Source organism: Protomyctophum parallelum, assembly GCF_964188405.1.
Source record: "Protomyctophum parallelum genome assembly, chromosome: 14".
Taxonomy (NCBI): Eukaryota; Metazoa; Chordata; class Actinopteri; order Myctophiformes; family Myctophidae; genus Protomyctophum; species Protomyctophum parallelum.
In genome coordinates this window covers 34,212,953-34,234,899 of record NC_139709.1, presented here as the reverse complement: position 1 = coordinate 34,234,899, position 21,947 = coordinate 34,212,953, and the positions used below count along the sequence as shown (strand labels likewise).

General features: G+C 44.4%; 1 protein-coding gene across 1 annotated transcript; it reads right to left on the bottom strand.

Annotated features, from left to right (window-relative positions):
* Positions 1–5: 5 nt before the first annotated feature.
* dhx30 (DEAH (Asp-Glu-Ala-His) box helicase 30) lies at positions 6–21,233 on the bottom strand. Its single transcript, XM_083782019.1, has 19 exons — positions 21,044–21,233; positions 20,044–20,165; positions 19,453–19,563; positions 18,327–18,608; positions 17,743–17,892; positions 17,360–17,512; positions 12,757–13,242; positions 11,004–11,390; positions 10,418–10,496; positions 10,139–10,237; positions 9,184–9,359; positions 7,692–7,898; positions 6,925–7,006; positions 6,413–6,606; positions 4,616–4,775; positions 4,073–4,230; positions 3,204–3,304; positions 2,425–2,561; positions 6–1,522 (listed from the first exon to the last, which is right to left on the bottom strand). Exons 1-19 carry the CDS (start codon positions 21,225–21,227, stop codon positions 1,248–1,250), a joined length of 3,543 nt encoding a protein of 1,180 aa, XP_083638145.1. The 5' UTR covers positions 21,228–21,233; the 3' UTR covers positions 6–1,247.
* Between the last annotated feature and the right edge of the window lie 714 nt (positions 21,234–21,947).

The window sequence follows — 21,947 nt, the reverse complement described above, 5'->3', positions numbered from 1 at the left end:
CAGCATTTATGCATACATTTATTGTCATCAGTTTGTGTTTCACACCGTGTGGAACTTTCTTTTGATGCGTTAGTATTATTGTTGTATCACTAAATAGTTTATGCATAACTATTTCACCTCATATTTTAGTCCTCACAGCCAAACGTTGTTCATCTCACTGACCTCACTAGATATTCATTATCTAGTAAAACTTGACATGCTTTTCAAAAGCAAATACCCAGAGAGTCCATAAGTCATGAAAATGAACTTCATATTGTGTACATTTAAAGGAGCAAAAAAAAAAAAAAAACAGTCAACTGTACACACGTCAACAGTTTTGATTAAACAGAAACTGTACATATAAGCTCTCAGAATTCTCACCATTCTTCACACTGAAGATGAATATGAAGGCTCAGCCTCAAAATTGTCTGCCAAATAATATATCATTCGCTGCACCGTTTGGAGAAAATAACCATTATTATATAAATATATATTAAATACCTTTAGCTTGATTCTTCAGTACTCCGGAGCTGCATCTCCATATTTTATACTAGCTGTGCTGCTGGGTGTCGCAGATTTGCTATTTTCAGTGACAAACCATGTACAACTCTGCTGTACTTTACTGTACAAGTGCGTGCACACACGCACGCACGCACAACCCTTCCATTCATGGTTTTGGTCCGTTTCAAAACCACCTTTCAAGGTTCTTGTCTCCTGGCCCCCCTTTCCCAAAAGAAAGGGGGGGGCAGGGCAAAATACAAAAGGTATTTAGTTGTTGTCTGTTTTGTATTGTTGCTCCCCATCCCCTTTCCCCCAAGAGGACCACAACGGAAACAAGCCTAGAACGGCTTTCTTGTGACTCTATTCTTTTGAATGCATTTTCAATAAAGTAATCAATACAGTTGTCCTGATAGAGTAAGAGTACAAGTACTTAATTTTTAGTACTCTCAGATACTGATACGAGTACTTCATTTTTTTTGCGCAACGACTTATTTTACACCCTTTTTCCTCATAGATGCAGATGGATCTCTGATCTACACTTGTCAGTTGTCATTTATGCTTTGTAGATTTGCTGCAGTGTTGGGTCAGACTTGCTCCCGTTGCATTTGTTCAGCCACTATAGTGTCAATTTGATGTTTTGGTACTCGGGTCAAAGTATCGGGGTCGGTTCTGAGTACGAGTACTTGAGGGGTGGTATCGGCCCTGAGTAACTCGGAACAACTCTAGTAATTAATCAATCAATCCAATTCTCCTTGAACGCGGCCTCATCAGTCCACCTCACTGTCGCTGTTGCCGCCGCGCGTTGCCTCGGCGCGCGGGTCGACGGAGTAGTCCGAGTCGTTGAGCAGCTCCACCAGTAGCGAGATGAGCTTTCCGTCCTGCGCGGCGTGCGGCCGGATGGCCTCGGGGTCGCTGAGGTTCCGGTGCAGCATGGTCTGGATGGACGTGCGGAGGTCCCACAGCAGATCCCAGGTCTGCAGCGACAGCTCCAAGTGCACCATGGCACAGCCGTTAAGAGACACGTGGACACGCTCTCCTTTCACTGGAGGAGGGGATTAAGGCAGAGAGAGAGAGAGAGTAGAAAAGATATTTTAACCCATTCTGACCTGAGATCAGATTCTAAAAATGTCTGTTTGAAAATGACAGTTTTCTGAAAAAGCTATGTTTCTATGTCAGTCCTTGTTCGATTTTTCAAAAAAATAGCAGACCTACAAGCTCGTAGCGCTCCACTCGGTGGCGCGCTATGGGTTAACATAACCCATTAAAAGACCTGAGGCCAAATTCTACAAGTTGTTCTAAAGATGTTTGGAGTGGTGCAACCACTCGTACAACCAGCAATGTCCGTCCGTCCCTATGACTGTCAGTCTGTCCGTATGTTTAGGGTACCAACAGGGGGCGCTGTTGCACCACTCACTTCAGACAGGTCTGATCTTTCTACAATGTTAAAAAAAAAATAGCAGATGTGATGTACAGGTATATCTGCGATTTTTGTATAGCCACTGCAAAAAACTAAACAAAATAAATCACACCCGTGTGAACTGAGTGGTGCAGCTCTCCCCCCCACCTCTCTCTCTCATTAGCAGGCAACATTGCAACACTATCCCTCTCTGTTTCTGGCGCCCCCTACTGGTACCCTATAGTCATATACTGGTGCTCATGACCACATACATACTGTAGGTGTACACAGACATTGCTGGTTGTAGGAGTGGTTGCACCACTTAAACATTACACAGATGCTCTCCCCGTTCTAATGGGTCAATTAAGATAGCCTGCAGTATATACATCATGGGACATAAATTATCCCCCAGCAGCCCACCCCAATACATGCAAGACACAGTACTGTAACCCCTAACAGCCCCCCCCCCCCCCCCCCCGCCACCTGAGCAGCCATCAGCTGGGTGAAGCCGAGACAGAAAGGGACTCAATAAAGAGATAGTACCCTACCCTTCTCCGTGACGTCACAGTCTGTGAACAGCAACAAGGCCAGGGGATTAACGGCAGACGAGTCTCTGATCCAAACCTGATCGTCGGATTTGACCGCGCCGTAGAACGTCAGCCATCGACTGGGCAGCGTCTTCCCCCTGCGCCGCCACCACATGGAAGCATCGTTATGTCATTTGTTAAAGTGCAACTAGAGATGCTCCGATAAATCAGTGATCGGCCGATATTCACTCTGATCGGTAATCGGCATTTACCCTATCTGGAGAAACTGATCTTTTACACCATTTAAGTGGTATAAATGTCAATCAGATATTATAGTATAATATCATTTAGCATTTTTGTGACAGGCCTAAACATTCTCCCCTTCCTCCCCACACACACACACACACACAGGAACAGTTTTGACGTGGGTTTTGACATATAATCATTTTGGAAACATTAAAATTCGCAACATTTCACAAGATCAGTTTGGGTATCGGCCGATCATGAGAAAAACAATGGGTGATCGGTGTCGGTCCTAAAAAACCTGATGGGAGCATCTCTAAGTGCAACCCAACCCTGGGCCAACGTCATGAGTTTGTTAAAACGCAGAATGTTCAAACGCAGGCCAACAGAGGCACTTTGTACATTCACAGGAGAGAAAAAGAGCACTTCAATGTGGAGAACGTGCACATTACAAACACCAACAGTAATGTACAAACATTGCACATGTTAATTTTCACTCACACGTATACACACACACACACACACACACACACACACGTACACACACACACACACACCTGTTGACTGAGGAGCCGTGAAGTAGAACTGGTCCACTGTGTATGCGGTAGCCGACACCGTCGGGTCGAAAGCGCCCTTTGGTCACCATGCCCTTCTTCACCTGAAACGGCAATACAAAGTGTATCAGTTATTGCGTGATATACAGTAGTGTAATGTGCAATGCCAGTATTTGTCGGCATGTATAGCCCGACTACAGCGTGGTGAAATTCAATGCACCTCTACTCTGTGAATTACATTTTGTGATGCATGTCGTTATGATACAATTAGATAAATAATTGTAACTTTACGTATAATGAAAATAAAACTAATCTGAACCACAATTAAACTCTGCTTAACCTTATAGCCACGCTTAACCCATTCTGACCTGAGATCAGATTCTAAAAATGTCTTCTACATCCTGAAAAAGCTATGTTTCTATGTCAGTCGTTCTTCGATTTTTCAAAAATAGCAGACCTACAAGCTCGTAGCGCGCCACTCGGTGGCGCGCTATGAGCTTGTAGATCTGCTATTTTTCAAAAGGTAAAGCATAACATCAACACCAAAAGGGGTTCCCTCCCAAAATAGGTTAAACACTGCCTTCTCCCTAATTAACCCCCAATAAACACTGCCTAAACTTAAGGACCAGTAAACATCGCTTTAGTTAACTAATAATAGTTACGGTGCCCAACGTTAAAGATGGGAGTGCCGTGATTTTTCACGCCCCAAAACATAATCATCATGTACTATGATTATACTAGAAAGATTTTATTAAAAAAATGGAAATCGTATCGTTTGACTTTGTATCGAGTGTACAAATGGTGTACATAAGGGTCCATTTGGTTCCATTTGTACACTCTCCCACTTTGGGAACCGCAGGTGTAGTGCGTACCTTAATGAGTTTGGGGAAGAGACCAGCCAGCAGCACAGCTTTGAGCAGCTCTTCCTGCCTGCTGTACTGGTTGCAGAGAGCAGAGGTCTGCTGGCAGTCGCTGGAACGAGACACTAGCCGGGCCTCATTAAGGTTCTCACTGAACTGAGAAATTAAACCTGGAACAACAAAAAAACAACATGAATTACTTTTTGCAAACATTGTGGATCCCAGTGAGGGGAGTAGTACAGCTCATGCTTTAAAAAAGGGACACTTCCACCCTCTTTGCAAAAAAATAAAGATATGTTAATGACGTTTAGAGTATTAAAAGGATAGAGATTAAACCGGAGCGATAGCCACTTTTTTCCAACATTGTGGATCCCAGTGAGGGGAGTAGTACAGCTCATGCTTTAAAAAAAAGGAACACTTCCACCCTCTTTGCAAAATAAATAAATATGTTAATGACGTTTAGAGTATTATTACGTTTTCATCAGTGAAAAAAGGTAGTCGACGACCATTTTTCGTCTTGGTTTTAGTCGAGGAAAACAACACTGGGGCCCTCACCGTTAATGAACCGTAGGCTGGCTCCAGACAAGTTGTGCTGGTCCATGTAGTCCTGTCTGTCGTGTCTGTCGCCAGACTGCTGAATCCTCCTCCAGCCCAGCACAGCTCTGCTGAACACCAGGTAGTCACTGAAGCTGGAGCCACTCAGGGCCACTTTGGACTGAAAACCACAGGAGAAGCAGAGACTGTGATCCACTAGAACAGGGGTGGGCAACTGGCTGCCCGGGGGCCACATGCAGCCCCCACCTTCACTTAATGCGGCCCGCATGTTAATATCAGAATACTGATTGATTTCAGCTGTTACAATTCCAAACGCGCTTTAATTACTTCATGACTAGTGTTAAATGACTAGTACTTAATGACTATATTAAAATGTTATTTTCTTTTTGTGTCCAATGTAGTTATGTTAACAGTTTATAAAGTTAACTACCGGTATAACTATAACTAAATGCATTTGAAATTCAATAAAAAAGGTAACTTTTCAGGATTCCAATTCAAATATAGCAAAAAATTGCTGATCCACAAGCTCAAAACGCGTCGCAGTGCGACGCGTTTTGAGCTTGTAGATCGGCTATTTCTTGCTAATGTGGCCCCTCTGGAGTGAGTGTGGAAATATACTGGCCCTCGCCATCATCAAAGTTGCCCAGCCCTGCACTAGAACATACATGGGCATACTGGCAGCCCCACCCCCACCTTCACTTAACCCATTTCGACTGAGATCGATTCTACAAAATGTCTTCTAATTCTAAATCATGACAGTTTTCTGAAAAACTCCTATGTTTCCATGTCAGTGGTTCTCAAACAATTTCATGTCAAGGACGCCTAGAATTATATGTATTTGGCCTCAGACCCCCCATCTCTGTTCCAAATATATATTCAAAATTTGCAACACATTTTCATGATCTTTCAAAAATAGCAGATCTACAAGCTCGTAGATATTTTTAATAGCTAATGTATAACATAATGCTTAAAACACCAAAGGGGTTCCCGTCCAGAATGGGCGGCCCGCAGGTTAATATCGTACTGATAGATGATTTTTATTAATGTCCAATGTGTTTGTATTTAAGTTAATAAAAATACTGTAAGTAAATTAAATGCATTTGAAATTAAATACATTTTATTTGTTTTTAAAGGACCACTTCACCGCGTTTCAACCTATCTTCATATAATCATGATAAAATAGCAAAAACAAATTCTACTGTCTGTGCCTGTCTCTCATAGGAGGAATTAAAACTGCAGGCTTTCTATTCCTAAAAAGTTGCAATGCGAAAATGGAAGATTCTTTTTTAAATCTTGTATAAAACCAAAAGAAAGTCTGCCCAACAATGATGCCACTGGTGGACGGGTTTCTGCACTGCCCTCCTATGAGACACAGACTGAGTAGAGAAAGAATTGTGTTATTTTATCATGAACATTAGTGAGGATCAATTATATGAACATGTTGAAAAGTGTTGACGTGGTCCTATAATTGTGGAAGATTTTCAACTACGGTATAATGACAAGCTGCATGACATGAGACAAATTAATTAGAGCGACAGAGAGAGAGAGGAGTGTGTACGCCAATTTAACAAAGGTGCAGACGATCAGAAATCAGCTGAAAGTGAGCGACGTTTGCGCTACTGTATGCTGAATTGAAGTGGCATACAGTACATTGAACTCGGCCCGACTGGTTTTTTTCTCCTCTCCCTGGAAATAAAAAACGTCTGGGTTTCCGAGGATAGTGTTTAAGACGTTCAATTAGAATGGACGCTTGCGTGTGTGTGTGTGTGTGTGTGTGTGTGTGTGTGTGTGACCGACCTTATTGACACGTGCTCTGTTCATCATGCTGTTGTAGAAGGGGTCTCTGGTCAGACAGGCAGCGACAGACAGCAGGGGCAGGACGCAACGGAACATGGCGGCCAGGACCAACACTTTGCCCAGCTGAGGGTCACAGGAGATGCAGGCCACGCGCTCTCCTAAGGGGGTCAGAGACTCCGTCTTGTCTAGAACGCCTGAGGTGGGGGGAAAGAAAATAAATGGTAGGCCTGTATCAGTCCCCATGTTGTCGACTAAAACTACGACGAAAAATGTTCCGTCGACTACCTATTTTCCCACCGATGAAAACCAAATGGAGACTACCGGTAAATGAAACCTAAGACTAGTTTTTTATTTGTACAAAGTACAAAATGGGACATTTATTTATGAAAGAAATTGCAACGTTAAACATGGAGTGGTTCTGCCCGACAGAGACTATATGAAACTTTACCACACATTAGGCTATGCACGCATAAAAACAAGGAGAGAATAGGAAACAGCACTGCGTTGCTCACCGATGTCTTGTAGATTGCGGACAGCGTTCCTTGTAGCGACTTGCTCTGGACTGTCCAAAACTTGGGATAAGAAGTCAACAGCCTAACCACACAAAAAAGGCATATCAGTCAGGCATCGCTCAAAACTTGATTTACCCCATTCTGGGCAGGAACCCCTTTTGGTGTTTTAAGCATTATGTTATACTTTAGCCATTGAAAAATAGCAAATCTACGAGCTTGTAGATCTGCTATTATTGAAAAATCGTGAAAATGTGGCGCAAATCTTTGAATATATATCTTTCAAAGCCAACATTTTTTTTATATATTTTTTTATCCCACGATTTTGTAACCCATTTTTTACCCCTGTGTCAATCATCTAATGTGATCCTGGGCTCTACACACCCTCCACCAACCTAGTCCCCATATATGGGGGACAAGGGGAGAGCAACGGACTTGAACTCATGCCTGAGTGTCCAAGTTGCTCCTTTACACTTGACAGGGGGGAGTTTCCCTGGTTGGACGTAGCACGTGGAAGGAACACGTTATTCAAAGCCAACATTTTTAAACTAAAATATTTTCTTCTGGGATGTGACTGGAACAACATATTTTCAGATGGGGGTCGGTGGCCAATTACATATAATTCTAGGGCTCCTTGACATGAAACTTTCAGAAAACTGTCAGGATTTAGAAGACATTTTGTAGAATCGTTCCCAGGTCAAAAAATGGGTTAATTTCCACTGCATTTGGGATCATGGGGCCAAAGGCCTGATGTGATTATATTTCCTTACCTTGCAATTGGGACTGTGGATTTTGGCCTGCATTACGACGCTCTCCAAAGGGGTGCGCAGAATCTCGGGGATGGGAAACGTTGCCATGGTTTCCAGCCGTTGCCGTGGAAACAGGTGGTAGGCGTGTCCCGGTTGGCAGCGCCCCGCCCTCCCGCGCCGCTGCGTGACATTGGAGCGGGAAACCCACACCGTGTCCAGACAGGAAACCTGTTGGAAAGAAATGAAGTAAGAACCAGTGTTGTTTTGATTTTGGTTTTAGTCATAGTCTCTTGAATGCTTTTCACTTAGTTTTAGTCACATTTTAGTCACCTGGAATGTGTTAGTGTTGGTCTAGTTTTAGTCGACTAAATGTCATAAGATTTTAGTCGACTAAAATCTACAGATGATTTAGTAGACTAAAATGTATTGTGGCGAGCCTTGATGCCGTCGTAATGATAGATTTGGTTATTTTCAGCATGCAACCAAGTGTAAAATGACCTATACTGGATATCTTGTCCACTATCTTGTCCATTTTAGTTTTTATTTGTTGTCGAAATTGTCAATATATTTAGCTTAGTTTTAGTCATCATAGCTTAGTTCTTGTCCGTGGAAAAAGGTAGTCGACGAACCTTTTTCGTCTTAGTTTTAGTCGACGAAAAGAACACTGGTACTAAGAACACAAGCTTAGATATTACAGTATATTTTTTGCATCGTTATGCTTACTTCAGATAGGTCAGTGTAAAGCAATGGCAGAGCGAGAGAAGAGAGACAAGACAAAGGTCGGAAATCAAACCTGGATTCTCGTACACCATGTCCGTTTGATCTAGAAGACGGTCAAGTAATGAGATCTTTCATGTGACAGCAACGATCACGGATAATTGGGTTTTGTAAACATTTGGGGACATTGCCTTGAATTGCATGAATTCCATATCCCCGACCCCATAGCTTAACCCATTCTGGACGGGAACCCCTTGGTGTTTTAAGCATTATGTTATGCTTTAGCTGTTGAAAGATAGCAGATCTACAAACTCATAGCACGTCAATCAGTGTCACGCTACGAGCTTGTAGATCTGCTATTTCTGAAAAATCGTGAAAATGTGGCTCAAATCTTTGAATATATATTCTTTAGTTTTTAACTCAAATCTTAGCTTCTGGGGAGGTCCCTGGAACTACATATTTCATATAATTCTTGGGGTCCTTGACATGAAATAGTTTGAGAACAACTGACACAGGAACATAGGGTTTTTTGTAGAAGTCATTTGTAGAACAGTCCTCAGGTCTAAATGGGTTCATAACCAGTCTATCCATAATCAATGCATTTTTAAGGAGCACTGGCCCCTCCTATATCCAGTTTCATATAATGTTTGGGTGCCCTCATGAAATAGTTTGAGACCACTGATATAGAAACATCAGGTCTTTCAAGAAAACCCGTCATGATTTTAGAAGACATTTTGTAGATTCTGGTCTCAGGTCTACATGGGTTTTTAAATGGAGTGAGTAGCTGTGCACTGACCTTAGTGCGTCGGTCATAATGTTGCTCTTTCTGAGTCCCAGCATCAACGACATGAACGATGTCATCTATGGTGATGGAGGTCTCAGCTATGTTGGTGGCCAGGACAATCTTCCTCTGGCCCACTGGGGGGCGCTGGAAAACCACCTGCTGGTCCGACACCGGCATGCTGGAATGCACTGGGGAGATGGGGTTTGGGGGGAGACGAGACGATAAAATATCATGGATAAAAGCTAAATAAAAATCTCACGACTGATAAATGTTGCTATAGGGCCATGTCCTAATAATGTCATTTGTGAAACAAGCGCGAAAGGATCGAGCCACCACACACACACACACACACACACACACACAAATAGGCCATATACAAGCTTACAACACGTCGCGCTGCGACGTGTTGTAAGCTTGTAGATAGCCTATTTTTGGTGCAGGACACACTTCCATAGACGACATGCTGACTTCTATGGCAGTGTTTCCCAAAACGTTTTCATGTCAAGGACCCCCAGACTAACACTCATTAGCCCCGCAGACCTCCATTTGAAAAGATGTGCCAGGGACCCCCATAAGAGAAGATTTGTATGGCTCTAGCAGTGATTCTCAACCCGTTTAATTTCAAGGACCCCCCCACAGTTTGACATCCATTAGTCTACGGACAGACACCCCATTAAAAATGGCATTTCTATCTCTGGGACCACCCCAATTTATATTGTAAAATCAATGTTAATTTAACTCGTGAGTGTACAAATGGAACCAAAGGGTCCATTTGGTTCCAAACTATCATTTAGCTGGGGGACCACCTGGAACTCCCTCAAGGACCCTTGACACCCACTTTGGAAACCACTGTTCTACGGAATCCAAATGACTGAAATCAGTTGTCGTGGCGACTGAGAACTTATTCTATGAGTGCATGCAAACCACAAAGAACAGCCCTGAAGTGGACCGCGTTCATTTCTCTTACGTGGAAGGATCAGTTTGGACCTGGAGGAGGACTTCCCCGCGAGCTTCGCTTGAACGGCCTTGATGTCCTGCCACCCGGGAAGGAAACATAACACCGCACCTGAGGCACCACAAACCAGGGGTTACACAAATATAGTTAATATAATGATAACACCTGAGGCACCACAAACCAGGGGTTACACAAATATAGTTAATATAATAATAACACCTGAGGCATGACAAACCACGGGTTACACAAATATAATTCATATAACACATTATTGGTAAAGAGGTTGGTTACCTGGCTCCCCGTGTCTGTCGATGTGGTCGATTACATCAGCCACTAGGTCGATATCTGGCGCTACGTCTTCCTTTCCCTCCTGAACAAGATACACAAAAGTAAGACACGATACAGATCAAAGAAGAGCAAAAAATAGGGACTGGTGTCCCTATTTTTGCGTGTCATTATAGGAGCTAATAAAGGATTTATAAAAGTTTATTTCTTATTTTTTCAAAAATAGCAGAAATAGAGAGACTATTTGTGCCATTTTTTAAAGAGGGTTTAACCTGGAACCCCTTTTGGCGTTTTAACCCATTCTGAACGGGAACCAATTTTGGTGTTAGCATCATGTTATGCTTTAGCTATTGAAAAATAGCAGATCTACAAGCTCATAGCGCGCCACCGAGTGGCGCGCTATGAGCTTGTAGATCTGCTATTTTTTAAGAATCGAAGAAAGACTGACATTTTTAGAATCTGATCTCAGGTCAGAATGGGTTAACCAGACCAGTGTGTGTCCAGTGGAAACCTCGTATGAATCTGATCTCAGGTCAGAATGGGTTAAGCATTTATGTTATGCTTTAGCTATTGGAAAAAAAAAAGGTCTCACCAGTCTGTCCCGGTCCGGCAGCCTCTTGGGGGGCGAAGGTGGGCGGCCCATCTCCGTCAGAATGTCCTCCAGGTACCGGTCCTGGACCGGGTGCATGAACCCGGGCACCCAGACCACGGGGCAGCCGCCAAAGTACTCGGCCAGCCTCTGGTTGTCCCCCGTGGCGCTCATCAGCACCACGCGGAGCGCCGGGTTCTCGTCCAGGGCCGAGCGCAGCAGCGCCAGCAGCAGGTCCGTGTTGACGTCGCGCTCGTGCACCTCGTCCACCACCACGTGGCTGACGCCACGCAGCCACGCGTTCCCCTGCATCTTCCTCAGCAGCACGCCCACCGTGAGGAAGAGGAGGGCTCCGCCGCTGTGCTCCGGAGGACGGCTGTCCAGCCTCACCTATAGGGAAAAGAAAAAGCACACGAATGACCATTTTTGGTTTAAAACCTGTTTAGACTGTCCCGAGCTCGATTCTACAAAAATGTCTTCGAAATCATGACGATTTTCTTGAAAAACCCTCATGTTTCTGTGTCAGTCGTTCTCAAAACATTTTCATGTCAAGGACCCCCAAAAATATATGGATTTGGCCACCGACCCTGAAAATATGTTGTTCCAGTGACCCCCCCCAGAAGCAAAGATTTGAGTTAAAAATGTTCGCTCTTTAATATGTTCAAACCAGGGGGGCAGTCAGCCAGATATTTCGTGAAGCCTCATTTGAAATCGGTAGTTCATAATAATGGCCTGTTGTGGCGCTGGACTGGACCCAAAAAGCCCCATAGCTCCATAGAGGCCCATGTATTTTGGCCCAACTTCACCTAGACTGTATTACCTTAATAAACATGGTCATGAATACTTTCTTCTTCCAGTCACTAGTTTAAAGTCTCATTTCTAATGTCATAATATTCTTTTTGGAAAAGTATGGTCCCATTAATTAAAAAAATGACCATAAAGAAAAAAAAACATCGCGTATGTTCTGAGGGGCGTGGCTACCGTTACAGTCTATGATCGGGATTCCCCTCCCACTCGAGTCAAAATAAAAACCAACGGAGAAGAAGGGGGGGAAGTCCCGCCTCGTTGTCTGGGCCAGCCAATGGCCAGCTGGTCCAAAACGGAGCCAGCCAATGGCCAGCTGGTACCAAACGGATCTAGAAAGATGGCGATTTACAATGAAGCGATTTCAGGCTTCATTTTACGTTCATGTTAGACCCGGAGAACGCTTTGTCCATATTTTTTACAGTCTATGGTTCAAACATTTGGGCCACATTTTCACTATTTTTCAAAAATAGCAGATCTACAAAGCTCGTAGCTTGTAGATCTGCTATTCTTCCAACAGCTAAAGTATACTGTAACAACTTAAAACTCAAAAAGGGGTTCCCGTCCAGAATGGGTTAAGTAAATGCACTTAGGTAAGTTTCCACCACATACAGTCCAGTCTTTAAGCATTACCTGATACTAACCATTAAGCAACTAGTCGACTATTCAACTAGTCGACTAGTAAATCCACTAGTCGACATTGCTGGTACTCTTTGACTAGTTGATAAGAAAAGAAAATTGACCAGTCTGAAGCGAGTGGTGCAACAGCACCCCCTATTGGTACTCTAAACATTGGGACATAGTCACATAGGTTAGGTTAGGACAAAGCTGTTCCTTGGAGTGGTTGCACCACTCCAAGGTACAGTTTATTTTTTTACATAATAGGTAGTTAAACAACTAGTCGACTAGTACACTAGTCAACTAGCAAAAATGAATGAAGTGAACGCCCTACCTGATACCCCACCGAGCGCCTCAGAGCCGGGCCCATCTCCTGGGCCACGCGCTGGGCCACCGACACGGCGCTGATGCGCCGCGGCTGCGTGACCAGGATGTTGCACTCTGCCCCGTGGCCTTCCCGCACGCGCTCCTCCAGCAGGAAGCGAGGGATCCGGGTGGTCTTGCCGCAGCCCGTCTCCCCGGCGATCACCACCACCCTGGAGGAGTCCACCGCCGACACCACCCGCTGGCGGTGGGCGTCGGCGGGAAGCGCCACCACGCCGAGCGCGGGGTTGGCCCGCTCCCACTGCTGCAGCAGCTCCGCGCTCAGCTGGATGGCCTGCTGGGCGGAGAGCGGCCGGTACGGCCGGCCCGTGATGGCGTCCGTCACAGAGTCCGTCTCCTCTTCCCAGCGGTCCTGCTCCTCCTCTCGGTTTAAGCTCTGCTGCTCGCTGTCCTCTTTATCCTCCCGCGCTCTCTGGATTTCTTCCTCCACGGGATACTGTGGATTAAAGACGATTCAATTGATTAAATCACCATGGGTAAATGATATCTCTCACAAACATTTAGGAGTGAAATACAGACGTCCGGGAGCACGTAGGGGTTTGCAAAAACAAATCCCAAGACTGGGATGAAAAATTATTTCAGACCATGTCCCAATATGTGATTTGTGAAATATTGCGATAGGGAAACCCTGCAACCTTGCTTTGGTCTACTAGATGATAAGAACTATAGACTATAGGGTTTTGTAGGCCTATAGGTTATAGTCACCAATGTACTCAGTTTTTAAATGTACAAATATTTATTTCCAAAAAGAAAAATAGGTAGTTAAACAACTAGTCGACTAGTAAACTAGTCAACTAGTAAAAATGACTAGAAGTGAATGCCCTATCCTGTACTAGACACTATATTTGAGGGCCCTAGCCTCTAGGTCTCCCTCCTATATTCAGCTATTAGTGTAGATTTCCATCCTACACAAACAATTCCCATTGACAATGAATGGAGAATGTTACATCATAGTGCCTGAGCAAATTGGCTTAAGGCTCATACATAGTCTGGATCTTCGGTGGTGGGGTGACCACCGAACTACAACATGACGTCACGAGCCGCGGTGAAGAGCAAAACACCGCCACCGCTCCAGCCCTTCTCTCCGTTTTTACTCACCACCGCTCAACGTTATTTCAGCTCCGGTGGTCAGCTCACCACTGGAGCGGTGGTCTCCTCACCACCGAAAATCCAGACTATGAATAGGCCTATAGGCCCTCATTTATCAATCGAGTGTAAAATCTGCCACAAATTCGAGTGCAGGTTTCGTAGTACACCCACGTCTCCACGGCATTTATAAAGTGATCGCAAACAGCTGATCCTTCCTTAATTTCGTTCTCACGTTAATAAATGTCACGGCTGAATTTGATCTGGCACGCCCTAAGAAATCAAGCCTCGCCCTCGTTTTTGCGACCTGAACCACTGCTATACGATCTGGAAACCATGGTTACCGTGCCTTTCTGCCCGCCTCACCCCCCTCTCTCATACACACACACACACACACACACAGACGCACACAAGCTGCACGCACACGCAACTTGCAAGCCCAACTAACTGGTGTGTTGTTAAATAAATAAACAACGAACACCTGCATGAATTAAATAAAGTTGTAGGCCTACCCTGTCTGTTCCCTCTCACCTCGCTTGCCTTGCTGTCATGTCCACGCACGCACGCACCTACATGACACATTAAATAAAGCTGTCTGTTTCTCCTCTCGCTTCGTTTCCCTTGCTGCCCGCCTCACCCCCCCGCACACATATCGCAATTTTTCACTGTGTGTTGTTAGTTGTATATTAAATCATTAAAGTATTTTTAATTTAATATACAACAAGATATATTAGTGAACGAAAACCTGAACCTGTGAACCATAATTAAATAACAAATAGGCACACACACGCTGCTGTTTTGCAGGTGCTCCTCCTGTCCAGTGTGTCTGTCTGTCTGTCTCTCTCTATCGCAGTGGTCCGTCCGACGTTCGACAGTCTATTTAGATTGCCTCGCAGACGTTAGTCACTGCAGTGGCCGCCGGCCGGGCTGTCAACTGTCATTATATGAATGTGCAGCAAAAACCGTATATAGCCTCATGTGGCTGGTGGTTGCTTGGCTGGGTAATACACCTATATATCTCCGATGCAGTTCCCACTTGCGCTGGGAGCCTGGCACGGTACATTTGGCATTGAGCGACGCGTCAGGTTTATTATATTGCACATACCGTAAGAAAGACATCGGCCTTCATGCTGTAGATTAGGCTACAGTAGGCTATACCACGTTGGGACTGCTGCCCTATACTCTCCAACGTCCCGTCATGGAAATATTTCAGCACAGACAGCCCAAATCCTCGCATGTATGCGCTCATGCAAAACACTGTTTAAATGGCTTAAGCATCTCTTGCAACATTGTTTTTAATTGCACGATTTTATCTCCTACTAATTTCATATGACACATGTATTCCTTAACATTTTTATTTATTTATTTTTTACATGTAGCCCATATACATTATACATACCTTTTATATAAACATTTTAGGAGTGAATACATATGTTTAGATGCCTGTGACAGCCTCTCAGCAGTTCAGACAAGGCTGCTCCGCTTGTGTAAAACAGAAAAACAGCGTACGCCAGCTGAAGAGTAGACGTGACTATTTGTCCTACTCAAGTTCAATTTCAAGCTTTGCCGGAAATGTTAAATGCCGAAAATGTCGGTAATTTCGGCGTGCGCCCATATTTTGGCGTACGCACGGTTGATAAATGAGGGCCTTAGTGTCTATTTTGGTCCTACACAAACAATAAATTCCCATTGACAATGAATGGAGACTTTTACGTCATAGTGTCTGAGCAAATAGGCATAGTGTCTATTTTACGTCATGATGATATACGATGACAAGAGCGCCCCTCACTTCACAATAGGTGTGATTTTATTTATCTTTCTAGTGTATAGACCGATTCCGTACCGGTTTCATGGTCGCAGCCTACGTATTTCCTGTAGGCGGACTCGACATAGCTGCGGGAGTAAAACCCTCACCAGGCGCACCTCTTCCACTACAGTGAACGGCAGAGTGACTGATGTTAGTTTGCCTCAAACTTTACTCCTTTACCTGCTTTTTTACTAACACTAACATTACAAAGATGCCCAGAACATCGAGATGAACCTGTGTAGTTTATGGCTGCTCCAACAGTAGTGGCAACATAAAAAAAAAAAAAAAACGGAATGTCTAATATCCACCGCTGTGGCGGAGACCAGAGCCATTGAGTAATGGTTGAGACAAAGCAGTGAAAGATACATAACGCAATACCAAATCTTTCTGTTTATTAACACAAGGCTGCTGTACTTTATACCTCATACTTTAAATGCTTAGTATGAGGTATAAAATACAGCAGCCTTGTGTTCATAAAACAGAAAGATTGGGTATTGGGTAAGACTGAAATTACGTATCTTTCAGGACCCTTCACTGCTTTGTCTCAACCATTACTCAATGGCTCTGGTCTCCGCCACCGAGGTGGATATTAGACATTCCGTTTTTTTTTTTTTTTTATGTTGCCACTACTGTTGGAGCAGCCATAAACTACACAGGTTCATCTCGATGTTCTGGGCATCTTTGTAATGTTAGTGTTAGTAAAAAAGCAGGTAAAGGAGTAAAGTTTGAGGCAAACTAACATCAGTCACTCTGCCGTTCACTGTAGTGGAAGAGGTGCGCCTGGTGAGGGTTTTACTCCCGCAGCTATGTCGAGTCCGCCTACAGGAAATACGTAGGCTGCAACCATGAAACCGGTACGGAATCGGTCTATAAGATGTGGAGTGAGGGGCGAGCTTGTCATCGTACATCCTCATACATCATCTCATTCCGGCCAATCACAATTAGTGTCTTCACCTTCCTAAAAAGTTGCGTTACGCAATGTTTGTGTTTACACGAACACTCAAAATTGTCCATTCATTGTCAATGGTGGTTTAATGTTTGTGTTAGGACAAAGTTTGTGATAGTACATACACCAAAAATATATACATTAATAACATGGGGCACGCAGTCCGCAAAAACAATGCAGTGGTAAAATGGTGTTCCCCTTATAAGTTCTAACTGTCTTCACGGTGCTGAGCACGCTGGACTTGAATATTCGACAACCCTCCAGTGCCTAAGCCCCAGTCCCTATGGATTTAGACTGGAACTCAACTATGCTTTTTACGGCATAGGCAGGAGAAACTAGGCACAGCGGCTGGACTTGAGACTAATTAATTAGAGCGACAGAGAGAGAGGAGTGTGTGTGTGTGTGTACTGTGTACGTGTGTGCATCAATTTAACAAAGGTGCAGACGATCAGAAATCAGCAGAGAGTGAGCGACGTTTGCGCTACTGTATGCCGAATTTAAGTGGACTCGGCCCCAGACTTTTTTGTTTTTCCTCCCTGGAAATAAAGACGTCTGGGTTTCCCGAGGCTACTATGGACTGAGCTGTAAGCTGTAGCCACCCCGCAAAGACAAGGCGGCACGTGTATTTACCGTCCGTGGCAGAAGCTCACCGAGAAGCTCCACATTATTCCGTCTGCAAAATGCACATCACTCGTCTAAAAGTGGGGAACTCACCTGTGCGAGGTACTCTCTCACGCTCTCCTCCAGGTGCGCTGGGATCTCCAGGGGGATGGGCAGTCGTTCCCTCTCTGCCGCCTCCCTGACCAACTCCTGGTTGTACTTGGCCTGAGTCAGGGGTTTGTTGTTCTCGCCGATCAGCTCCAGCTCCTGGACAGGACAAGGGGATTAAAACATTATTAAGACCCGAGACCAGATTATACAAAATGTCTTCTGAATCCTGACAGTTTTCTTTAAAAAAGAAATCAGTGGTGCCATGGTGACACATACATATGCGTCCACAGGTCTAAATGGGTTAAAATATATAGAGACATTCTGACATGATGGTATTAAAACATATACATTTACAAGGATTCTACATTTTAGCATTAAGTCCTCACCTTCAGTTTCATACAGGCAAGAGCTGCAACGGCCCTCTCCACATCAATTCTTTTGCGAGCCGTGGCTGTGAAGCTCATCTTCTCTGGCCAATGCAGGGTTAGTTCACATTTCTTCATCTTCCCTCCAATTGTTCTGTACTGAATTAGCTCCTGTAGAGATGATGGGTACAGCATTTTAAGCTTTTAACAGGCCACAGCCTAATTCGTGCTCAGTCGCACACACACAATGGCGTCATGCGCTGAGAATAACAGCGACATACAACGAGTCACATCCGCAACCCGCTGTGAGCTTGCAGGTCGGGGCTGCTTTCGGCACACAAGTACGAGTCGGCCTAAAGGTGCGTTCAGACTTGGATGTTTAGAGCGGCGCGATTACATACAAAGTCAAACGCAAAGACGAGAAGTTGCGCCGCGAACGGGCACAAACGGGACGAACCGAGGCGAATATTAAAATCCAAGTCTGAACGCACCTTTAGAGTGATGGGTGGCGTGGGCCCCCGTTTGGCAAAGGGATGCGTTTTATTTATTTATGTAGGTGTTTGAACAGACTGTGAAGACAGAGATTTTTTTATTATCTTACTGACCGTTGTTCTGTTGCATGACGTGGCCACCTGGACGACATGGGCCAGGAGGGTTTTCGGGCTTGGAAACAGGGACAGAGCTTTATAGACAGGGGAGACATGGGAGACACTGGCAAGCTTCTCTGCTGTGTAGCAGCTTCTCTCCTCTGTAGTGGTAGGATGACCCTCGGACTCAATCCAGGGGCCGTCCTCCTCGGCGTCATGGAAAAACGCAGACTGAGGTGGTGCTCTCTCTCCAGGGGCTCTCTTCACCAGCTGATTGTCTGGACCAATCACACCAAGCTCCTTCGCGGGAAGTGAGAAGTGACACCAAATTAGGGATGCACCGATCCGGCTTTTTGGCATTCGATACCGATTTCGATACATGGGGGTCCAGTATCTGCCGATACAGAGTACCGATCTGATACCCCCCACAAAGAAACGTAATAACCTATTAAGCTGTATGCCTCACTGTGTGGAGTCTGGAATCATTATTTTGTGTAAGGCAACATCAAGGCTTGACTTAAACATTACTTTCCCAACTTTGTAAAACAAAATGTAACAAACACAGATATAAATGCACTGAATTATTTATTAAATAACTGTGCAACAATTAGACCAGGTTAATGTGTGAGCAGGCTAGCCTGGCTGCATTCCACATGTTATACTGTCAATACTACACTGCTGTGTCACAGAGGAGGTAGAGTTGTTTTCATACTGTAATTACACATAATTATCGGATCGGATCGGATAATGGATCGGCCCATTTGCCACCGATACCCGATCTAGAATTTTAGGCTGGATCGGCGCCGATCTCCGATACGAGTATCGGATCGGTGCATCCCTACACCAAATAAGCTTCATGTCCATAAAGCAGGCTGATTGATTGATTTGATTGGAATATGTTTATTCACAGCATGTAGAAGTGGTATACATTTCAACTAAAGTACAGGTCAATACAAAAACCGCTACGAGGATGAAACCAGAAAAAGCACTAAAACATCAGGGTCCTCCATTTTCAATTAATCAGAACATTTAAAAATGTACAAATATACACAACAACGGTCAGTTAAAGAAAGTAAAAAAGGGAAAATATTGCAATATGGTTCATCTAAAAGTCCACGTTATGCACACACAGACCGCTACTTACTTTCAGCTTGAGACAGACAGCAGCGGCCGCAAAGCGTTCGGCGTCGACTTTCTTAGAGGCAAAGCCCTCCATCTCCATCCTGCTAGGCCACAGGACTGTGACGGTGGCTCTCTAGAAACGGGGACAAGAGCAAGTATTACTTGACATAGAATAGTCAATAACAAAGACTGAACATATACACACACAGTTCTACGACAAATAGCCCACCTGCAAGCTCACAACGCAACAAGCTCAAGCCTATAAGGTTGCCATTTTAGCACTATTTGTTAATTTTTGACCATTTTGAAGAAGAAAAACCGTTTGCTTCAACATGCCTAAAATAGGTGGTTAAGGCATGCCTGTTTTTTGGTAGCCTATCTGAAATAAATTATTATCGTTAAGCATTAGAACCTGGCGATGAGCTCAGGTCGTCAATGATGCAATCTTTTTGAACAATTTGCCTAGGTCAACGACGTCAGTGGTTCTCAAAGTGGGACACCCATGGGGTCCTTGGGAGTGTTCCAGGGGGTCCCCAGCTAAATTATTGATAGAAAATGGACCCATTAAAAACTAGAAAATGATTGTGTTCAGGACCGTGTGACCTCCTCTGACCTTGACATCCCCGTGGTCTGTGCAGCTGTACTGGACCAGCTGGGACAGCTCGCCAACTCCCACCGAATGGGAGATGGCATTATGTAACAGGTTCTTGGGCTCAGGGAACTGCTTCAGCAGGTCTAGACCGGAAAAAATGGTTTCATGATCATTATCAATTCAATTATGGAGCTTTATTGCCATTAGAAAACACACGTTTACATTGCCAAAGCAAGTGTCAATATATAATATAGCAGTTGGAAATGGGGAAAGTATACAGTTGGGGGGGGGGGGGGGTACAGCATTGTGTATAAACAGAGCTATGTCACATTGCATCGTTACAAACATGTTATAAATTATGTACAGGGTATACTATGAAGCTTCTAGTAAAGAATAGCAGCAATCTTTTGGCGTCATTTTGGGACAAAAAGCAGCATTTGTCCTATTTTTTTTTAAATAGTATACAAAAGAAAGGCCTCAAATTTAAGTGCGTACTAGGTATACTACTAGCCCCTCTCGGAACCCCCTGGGTCAGCTCATTCTATCGTGCCGAACCAAGTCTTAAAAATGTCAGAAACTTCACTACCATTGACTCGCGGGGCTAGTCTACTACTAGCTATAGCGCTTAATGGACCCGAGCTAGCCCCTTTCGCTGTCGAAAATACAGAAAAGGTAACCGAGGGTAGGGGATCTGGTCCAGTGCGAGCACTCGCCAACGCACTGGACCAGGGCTAGAGGTCTGTCTACTCGATACAGCAGTAGTCCTTGGGGGTTTTGAAAGGAAAATGCATGTCTGCATGTGCTCTCCGAGGCTATCCTTCCATTCCATTGGCTTACTGTATGTATTAATGTAAGATCCAATACATTAGGTTGTAATAAAAATCCAAATAGCCTAATCGTATATTTTTGCACGATGTGTAGCCCCTCTCGGAACCACTTTACGAAGGGTTCCGAGAGGGGCTATGCGATGTGCGCCCTTGAAGACAGTGTTAAGTTGCGCAGTCAGACATGTTTCACTCACCCCGTTGTATTCCTGTCTCCGACGAGTCCGACGTCCCAAGCTCCGGAGATGTTTGAGCCCCTGTCTTATACCACCGAACGTCAGACACATTTGATGTGATTTTACATCCTCTAAGACTATTACAGTTTTTCCCAAGGTTGCACAGTGCTCTTAGGCGCACGAGTAAAGTGCCGGGTAGCGCCATCTTTAAACTACAAATTTCTTCTGCTGCTCTGGTCTATATTATTTCCTCAGCAACTGTGTCTAGAACGCCCTCATCTGGCGCGGAGTATGCTTTCCAGCAAATGGAAGAAAAATCAAACCAACGTTAGACATTCTTCTCAGATCATTTGGATGCATTTGCAACAGAAACAGAAGTCACTGCAGAAGTGGGAGAAAATGTGATAACATACTAATGGGGACTGGTTTTCCGAGTCAAGCACCTGCCTCACTTGAAGGTGGAATGTGAATAGCCTTGAGAAGTCACACCTGGGAGATAGATATAGGCAAGGAGGGTGGTACTGCAATGCATCTCAAACATCAAGGGGTGACATTGGACAGCCTTTATGTTTGGCTAGATATCATGATGAGTCAGCTATATCCGTATATGGAGTATATTAATTAACATACAATTTACAATTTACAATTTAGGCATTTAGCAGACGCTGTCAAGGACCCCCAAATGGATGTATGTATTTGGCCGAGGACCCCCATCTGAAAAGGTGGTGTGTCAAGTCATGCACTGTGAGTGTGTAGATCTGCTACTTATGACTAGTCAACGTGTAAATGGATAAAGTGGTTGCTTGTGTGATGCTTATTAACTTATCTTGCTGGGGACCCCCTGGTACCCCCCGACTTATAAGGACCCCTGGGGGTCCCTGGACCCCACTTTGAGAATCATGACATATCTATAATCACAATCATA

What these genes read in the sequence shown, in the direction of transcription:
- dhx30 (XM_083782019.1), bottom strand. Translation starts at nt 21,227, where the DNA reads ATGGCGCTACCCGGCACTTTACTCGTGCGCCTAAGAGCACTGTGCAAC. An exon ending in CGACAGACACGGGGAGCCAG is followed by an intron (nt 10,238 to 10,417) that starts GTAACCAACCTC and finishes GTGGTGCCTCAG; the next exon opens with GTGCGGTGTTATGTTTCCTT. An exon ending in ATTATGACCGACGCACTAAG is followed by an intron (nt 7,899 to 9,183) that starts GTCAGTGCACAG and finishes TCTTTCCAACAG; the next exon opens with GTTTCCTGTCTGGACACGGT.